The 8,690-nt window shown below is 47.0% G+C and overlaps 1 protein-coding gene across 1 annotated transcript; it reads right to left on the reverse strand.

Annotated features, from left to right (window-relative positions):
* Positions 1 to 1,919: 1,919 nt before the first annotated feature.
* On the reverse strand, positions 1,920 to 8,126 carry LOC119163594 (uncharacterized). Its single transcript, XM_037415624.2, has 3 exons — positions 7,876 to 8,126; positions 5,703 to 5,949; positions 1,920 to 2,631 (listed from the first exon to the last, which is right to left on the reverse strand). The coding sequence occupies exons 1-3, from the start codon at positions 7,983 to 7,985 to the stop codon at positions 2,344 to 2,346; spliced, it is 645 nt and encodes a 214-aa protein (XP_037271521.2). The 5' UTR covers positions 7,986 to 8,126; the 3' UTR covers positions 1,920 to 2,343.
* Between the last annotated feature and the right edge of the window lie 564 nt (positions 8,127 to 8,690).

Consider the following 8,690-nt stretch of genomic DNA (forward strand, 5'->3'; position numbering starts at 1 on the left):
GGACACATGGAGACAAATACAGAACAATGTGGCTTTAAGATGCAAACACATTTAAAACATTTGCATTAAAAGAAGACACACAAACTCGACAAACAGACACAATCACATTAAACAAGTTGCAACTCGCAGCACCATACCACAGTGAAAAGGAAGGCAGTGCTATGAGGTGTCAACAAAGACGGGAGCCACATTTGCATGCTCACAGACCAAATTATGGAACTATTCAAATGATTACCACATTCCCTGTGCCAACAAAAAAAATGTATCAACTATAGGTGAGCATTGGTGCTTCTTCCAAGCACCCGCTTTCCATTGCAATATGCATTAGTTAAATGCTTTCGACAGATATACAACACAGCTCTAAACACAAGCGCCAGCTCATCGCTGCCATGAATTCAACACACTGCACGTCAATGCCAAGAAAAGTGTTGCGGAAACCACTCATGCTAGACTGCAACCATAACCTGCTTGTCACAGCACTGCCCTTTAAACCACAAGCCCAACTTCAAGTTCCTCTCCGCGCACTACAAAAACTAACTCCAGCACCAGTGCGACTTGGACATAGACTTCATTCTTTAAAGAATGATGCCTGATGCGACCATCAGCTGCACAAAAACAGCCGCACTAAATGTTGTGCCTGCACTGAAATTTCGGGGTCAGAGAAGTCACAACTTGTGTTGCTTTGTGCAGCACATCTAGGCATCGAAAGCTGCAATTAGACGGAAACATCACCACTGGCTCAAAAAACTTCTTGTCACACACGGCGCTCTGAATGAGGACAGGCTGTCAGACAATGGCCTTACATTCTCGTGAGACTTGTACTCCATTTTCATATTTCCCGTACGCTGCTGCGCGGTCTTGCTTGTACTCTTTTTCCCTACTTGCAGTGCATTGTCACTAAAATACAGCAACATTGCCCACATTTTGAAGCAAGAGTGGTGCGCTTCGTATTAAAAGGAAACATACTAAAATATCACATCGGAGCATACAATAATGAAAGGTATAAAAACTGCCAAGCAGTTGCGAATCACTCATCGCATCTAATGACGGTGACGCCTTTTTTTTTTTCTGGCATCTGCTTTACTACAGCATAACTACTTCCAATTATGGTAGCAACACATCAGCGAGCGATCAAATTCGCTTCGTGGAGGATGGTGTCCGTGACAGTGGCATACAGTACAAGCAGCTCTTGTATTATACTCAAAGTGCTTTGCAAAATTTGGCATCCATGCAGGTATTAACGCAAAGTCGTGAGGTGTTACAGGGCACATGCACCTGGCGTGGAGACTCGAAAACATTGTGATGCTTGTGGTAGTGACTTGTGGCGCACGGTGCGGTGAATAATGCTGGTGTGCTCAAGACATGGCTTCAAGTTGACGTAAGTTAGGTGACATTGGAGAACCGCCCTAAAAATAAGGAATAAGCCTGCTTACGAAATGCCCATCACGTGCAACTACTTTGTAATGCATAGCCGTGTAATCTAACAAATCCATTGTGACAGTCAAGAAACATCCACATAAACGGTTCCTTTTAGCCAAACTAAAACAGGCATGTTGGCATAACCAAACCTTCTGAGCCAGATTTACATGTCTCAACTACACTGCTTAATTTTACTGTCCACCATTTTTGACAGACCCCCTATGCTTTGAACCCTTTGATGTGTGTATAATGAACCGCTAAGTAGCAACAGTGCACGTGTAATACCACTGAGCCGTACATTCCACCACTTGGTTACGGAGGAAAAGTCTCAACAGTTGGCTCTGCAGTGTCAAAATAATTGCAGTAGCAGCGCTAGAACCCCAGCGCCCTTACTTTCGTTTTCTATGTGTGCTGTAGATATTAAAAAATGTACGAATGAAAATAAAATGCAAATTAAAAACGGGAAGTTCGAAGCTTGAGATTCATAAACTTAGTGTCTAACACCACTCCGCTCTCAAAATGTTCACCCCTAGAGAATTTCTGGGTCAAACCTCAATTGATGGGCTTAGATGGCTGACCTTCTTACATACTATCTACCACAGCGTCAGTATGAAATGGAGCACAGCATCTCATTGACTTCAAGCGACTAGAGGATGCTGCGGCTATAACGCGAGGATTTTTTAGACACTTGCAACCACGCATCACAACCAACCTGCAACCTCGATTCAGCAATGATCGCAAGATCTAGCGGCACGGCGCAACGCCAGCGTTGGCAAGAGTAGCGCTATCAACGTCATCTACCACCATGGCAGAAAGACCGCCACCATTTGTCAAGACAGTTCTCTCTTTTTTGTTCTACATCACTCGGAGTGTCGTTGCTCTCGAAACGTCCAAAGGGGCTGCAAGAGGCAACGCCACCGGCTGTCACCGCTCCGGCGAAGTGCGGTCGGTGACCTCCATGCGGTCCACCACGCCAGAAAAGGTGGCCCTCCGGGCAATCCGCGGGGGCGAACCCCTCGTTTCGGCCGGCACACTGATGGTGTCCGAGTGATGGAGGTAAGCCTCCCAGAGCTCATGTCGCCAGCGGACCAGGGTGCGCCAGAGGTGCTGCAGGAATCCAGCGGTCAGCATCAGACTCGCGATTGTGACTCGACGCGTCGTTGTAAGCACCACCGTGGCCGCCTGCTCCATTTTCCACTGCTGAGGGAGCACCTGCGAAAAGGAAGGAGTAGACTTGAGCACACGAAGACGGGACATGACAAGACAACCGAACGAGTGCTTATTGATAACTGGTTTTATTCGAAAAAAACATGGAAATGCTCAGAAAAACGAACGACATCTTCCCAAAGGGAACCCTGATGGGATGCGAAGCAGCAGCTTTGCACACGGCCGCGATTGGCATTCTTGACTCGAACCTGGCCGGTGTTGTTGTTGTTGTTCTTGCGCTGACACTTGCACTTGACTTCCTTGGCTCGTGCCTCGTCGGTGTTGCAGGCGCAGCATCGCCATTCGTGAACGCGATCGGCTCTGCTCAACGCCGGCGATGGCCGTGTTAAGCCAAATCGCTTCGGCGCATGTTAAGGCGAGCAAAGGAGCTTCGCTTTCTGGCGTCCCCTCCATCGCAGATAAATGAGCTGAAAGAGTGATTACTCGATGTGCACTTGGACGTTGCGAGTGGTGGAGAGGGAGAAGCGAGAGAGGTGACACACGGCGAGATCGCCGGCAGGCGAGGGAGTCATCACTGCGCACTGCAAGGGAAGGCGTGACCTACTTGGCACTACCCAAAAACCTGCGGCGAGGGGAGCGCGACGCGACGAGTTGGCACGGAGACACAGACGGACCGCGTTACACAGGCTAGTCAAAGGGTTGCTTCACATCTAATAACAGAAAGCTGAACTACACTCAAACCTCATAATAACAAAGTTGCAGCAACATGAAAATAAGTTCATTATGTTCAAAATTTCGTTATAAAGGTATATTCTCAACATTATGCCTTTCGCAAGACTATTCATTTACTTTGCTATAACCGACATTTCTGCTTATCCAGGTTTGTTGTATCGAGGTCTGACTGATACGTATTCATTCAGCAAAAGACACGGCATGCAAACATGCACACAAGAAGGAAGTTGGCGTTTGCAATGTCCCGACTTCCTTTTTGCGACAGCATTCACACGCCCGTCTTTTTGGAAATAGAAATAGTACTACCAGGCTCGCTACGCAGGTGCACCTTTACACACATCAAGTGAAACCTGTGCAGAAAAGTTCAGCACAGATTGAGCAGAATAAAGTGATGCTCTTGTGTCTCATCTTTTTGCACGCGAATTGATATAGCACTATAAACCAACTTGTCCAGCAAAGTATCTTGATTATAGCAAGATCTTTGGAGGCCATGGCTAAGAGTTCAGCAATCCTGTAACATAAGACACTTAATGAAAAGTGACAATAACCAACAGTAATTTTTGTAAGGCGTATCCTTGGAGGCTACGTGTCAAGGTCCATAAAAGATAACTGGCAGTCATCGCAATTTGTGTGTTGGGCATGCATGTTAAATGTGTAATAGTACACTGTGCACCTCTTTTGTGCACCAAACTTGCTGATTCACATCACGTAACCTCATGTCTGATGTCACTAGCTTTTTGCTTACTTTCATGTTGCCGCAGATTATTTTTTACCTTAACCTACTTTGTTCTTATTTTTCTATACCTGCTGTTATTTCTGATGTTAACTTACCATTGTGGTAAAGGCTTTAAAATGATATCCTAGGTTCATACACGCCAAAATGACAGTACGGCTGGCTGGCAGTTCAGCGTGCACCCAAATCTAAGCGCCAGCTTGTTTTTACCTCTCAATCTCCATTAAAATGCAGCCACCATTAAATGGTCTCTGAAACGAATTTTTTCACATTCAGTTTTTGATTACACCACTACTGGAGCGAATCATTGGCACCATAATTCAATCGAAACACCCTTTATTGATAAAGTTATGAGTAATAAACAGGTTCCGCCCTCCTCCACTCCACCTTTCACCCTCAGCTCTTCCTTCAAGTGCTCGGGGCTAAACTTCGCCTTCACGGGGCCTGTGCCATGCGTTCCACAACCAATCAGATCAGCAGCCACGGTGACACTGCTTGAGGAAGCAGAGAAGGAGAGAACAGGAGAGGGCCGGGAACCAGCCCTTCAGCTCATGTCGCAGGCATCTTTCTAGAGGAGGGATCGGCTCTATCATGCTGAAATAAAACTCAGAAGTGTTGCTGCTCACGCAAGTTGGTCATCTATGAACTTAGCTTGCATTAGCACGGTAAACATAATAAGAAGAGACGACACACATGTGAATAAAAACATGCGCCAAATGTTCGCACCTACCTTTTTTACGTCTGTGTCGTCTTTCCTTTTTATATGTACGATGCTAATACAAGCTAAGCTGAAATGAGATGGTGAACTACTGGAGGGTGGCCACATGTGCATAATGCCTGTTTGGCCTCGTCTAGTTTTAGTGTCTCTTCACATGCACATGTTTATACAAGACGCCTTCCTTCTGATTAAAGAATTGGGAGTATAAAGCCTGTATTTCTTCTTCCTTCTCTTTCTTCTGTTTTCCTGTTTTTTTAATGAACTTTGCGTTACTACAAAATGTTCAGTAAAGACGAACTTGCTCGAGCAAAAGTTATCCGACCTAGTGGTTTCAGTGACATCAATGCAAGCCTTCTCCTATTGACTGATGCTGTGATGCGTGTTTTCACCTATGCCACCCTGCTGGAACCCCTACAGTGGAGTTAAGCAGTACTGCGCGAAAATGACAAGCGTTTGTGGATATAAAGTACCTAACAGCAAGAAGACAAGTTGGGCCAGTTGGATTACATTCATAATTGAAAATTTTGTTGAAGCACACTAAAAACGGACAGACAGAAGAGGCTGACAAGGACAGCACTTGTCAGCCTCTTCTGTCTGTCCATTTTTAGAGCGCGCCAACAAAATTTTCAATTATGAACGAAATCCAACTGGCCCAACTTGTCATCTTGCTGCAATATATTGATACATAACAGCCGCTAAACACGGCTGCATGAAAGAGGAGGACGAAGTGAGTTTTCGTTTGATGCTGGATTGGCGCCATCTTGCTCGTCGAGTTCTGTGCGCTGTAAATAGATTATTAAAGAAGTTACTCGTAACATTATTTCTAGTACTCAGGGTACTCTACAACCTGATGCAAGCACTGTCCTTGTCACTCTCTTCTGTCCATCCGTTTTTAGTGCGCTTCAACAAAATTTTCAATTATGAAGTACCTACTTTGCGCAGGCCTCCGTCGACAGCCACTCCGATGCACTCCATGCACTGGAACCAGAGAGCAAACACCCCGGAAGCGGCCGCTTCCAGGGCAAGGCTTGGGCTCCAACCGCGACCCGAACAGTAGGCGCACGCTGTCAGGAGCAAGAGCAGCCACGGCACACGCATCCTCCACAGCCCCAGCAGCAACGACAGGACTGCCAGGATCTGCGCCTCCGAGCGCCAGATGTACTGCCGTTCGGCCAGGGATCTGACAGAAAGATTGAACAAGTGGTGATACGTTATAGCTCAGTAACGTGACTGTACCGGTCAGTGTCAAGTGAAACTGGAGCCGTAGCAAGCGTTCGCAGTGGTACAGTGTGCACCCTCCCGTCATCACTATTGGCAGGTGTACACATCTGGTTTAGCAGCACTGCACATATGCGCACTTGTCCATGGTGATAAGTGGATGGCGTACACTGTACCATTGCATGATGATGATGATAAATCAACATTTATTGTGCCCGATATTGTAGGTAGTGCACGCAGGCACCAGACGGGGCGGTTCCCTAGTTGCGGGGCCCGTATGTTCGCAGGGGCTTCTGGCCCCTGTCCGTGATTGCAAGCTAGGTCGATAGGGCGAGGCTGGATAACAAGGTCTCCATCGCTCAAGGGGTTAGAAAGGGGGGGGGGGGGGGGTTCATGAGTTCTGGGCACTCTGCCAAGATGTGCGGTAGGGCGTCCTTTCCTCTTTTGCAAAACGAACAAAGCATGCCATGTTTCGCGGGCTGCATGCGGTTCAGCAGTACGGGATGCGCAAGCGATCCAGCCTGCGCTCGACACAATATAGTCTGTTTTTGCCTGGTCGGTTCTGGGTGCGGTACTAAAACTCTGCACCTTTCCTCTCCGTACATCCGGGTAATGTTCCAAAAGCCAGTAACCAAGTGCGGTAGCGCTTCCGGCTCATGCTCGGCCCAGATTGACACTTATCGGGCACAATAGTCGGTGATGGTGTTGCCTGCTAAGTGCGAGTGAGCCGGGACCTGCACGAGCTCTACAGCTCTTCCCGGAGGCTTGCACTTGGATAGAATGGCTCGTGCCACAGATGAGATTACCTCTATGCGGAAGCTTCCGTAGGCTGCTTGCCCCTGTTCGTGTTTCTTTTGACGCCAATAGCACAAGCATGTTTTGTGAAGACATGACGAATAATTTTTAAAGGCGCACAATAAGTGAACCAATACACTAACCTAGACTCATTAATCATATTTTGAAAACTGTAGCATTGTTAATCTCGCCACCACCGATTAATTCATAAATGAGAAGATCAATATCAATACTTTCACTTTTAAGTTTCCCGCGGAAATCTCGGCTGATGATGTCAAGGATTTCATGGTTTTTTGTTTTTTTTTTTCGCATTTGAACCGCATCAGCTCCACGAAACTTTCTGATACTTCTATGAAAAGGTCCCTCTGGCTCCCTAACTACAATGTACTTCTTTATGGTTTATAAACTACGTATGCTCGTGTAAACAACACTGTAAACAACGTAAAAACGTAAAAATCTATGACGTCACGGTAACCGATGCGGGAACTTCAACGCGGCGTCACTCGTTTTTCTTATTAGCGTCCCTTCAAACTGTCAGGCCTTCCAAGGCAAGTTAGATCTTGGACACATGATCTACGCTGATCAGGGACGAGGAAAATACTGGGAAAAGGTGGCCTTTAATGGTACGAATCTCATCAGATGATGTTCAAGCTTAGGCTATCCGGAGGGCACAAAAGCTCGCCCTTTCTTCCCGGACGTGGGAGTAGTGGCCCGCATCGGTCTGATCTTTCAGACAGACCTTTTCGGAATTCATAAGGTGCACCACAGCGTACCATACAACCAGACGAGGCGGAGAAGACCCTTGTCTCCGAACTTTAACCCCCACGTAAGACGCCACGAAAGCGTGATAAGGGCGCGTTCCGTACAGGACTAGGCAATCGGCGGCGAATGCCGCACCGGATCTTAACACTCGGAACGTTTGAGCCACGAATCATCGAACAAAAAAAAACGAACAAAAAACAGCACTTCTTTCACGCCTAGCGCACGAGTGTACCGAGAACGGAAGCACAGCTGAGGAGCGGTACACACCGCGAACAGCAACTGCTGGATCAAGTAACGTTGGCGAACAGTGCACCCGTTAAAGTTCACTCACCCGCGAGTTCTGATCGCGTGCTTCGTCCACAGGTCGAGCGGCAGGAAGAGACAGTACTGAATGACCATGTCGAAAACGAAAGACATCGTGGACGCGGAATACGAAGACATGGTTCCTTGGGGAAAACTGTGAGCTTTCGGCGAACGCAACAGCTAAACGCCGGGAACTTGAACGAAACGCACGGGTACGCCAAGCTGGCCAAACACGCGAACTGGCACGGAACGAAAACTGGAATGATGATGATGTCCGCATTTATGGCTACCCTGTGGCTACTGATGGCTACTACCAAAAAAAGATCACAAATTGATCACGACGAACGTTTAACCAACGTTGTTTTAACCCGTATGATAAAATAATTGCGTCATAGAAGCCGTAAAACTTGCAAACTGGTCCTGGCGCGCGTAAGGCTTTAGGGATCCGGCCTTGTTCTTGGTTCGAGAAACGAAACAGCCGAAAATAACATTAGTAGATACCGAGACATCTACTTATGCCATGGAGTTTCATACAATAATAATTATTGTATGAAACTCTATGGGTTATGCGCTGAAGGAGACGCTGAAGATCTGAGAATGTTTTCAGGGGTTTTATATGAAATCGCCACGGAAAGTGAACTTGTACGAAATACGACTGGTTAATTGAGATCCCTGGGTGAATGCCTTAGTCCCCGCTCGAACCAAAAACGATGCGAATGCACAGGAACCACGGGAAAAATGTGAAGAATGATGTGTGCGTAGCCTTCGTCGTATAAAAAGAAGCCACAAACGGGCAATGCATTTGATGCGATAGTTTGCGAGGCGTCGGCACAATCGCTCTCT

Source organism: Rhipicephalus microplus, chromosome 9 (assembly GCF_043290135.1).
Source record: "Rhipicephalus microplus isolate Deutch F79 chromosome 9, USDA_Rmic, whole genome shotgun sequence".
Classification (NCBI taxonomy): Eukaryota; Metazoa; Arthropoda; class Arachnida; order Ixodida; family Ixodidae; genus Rhipicephalus; species Rhipicephalus microplus.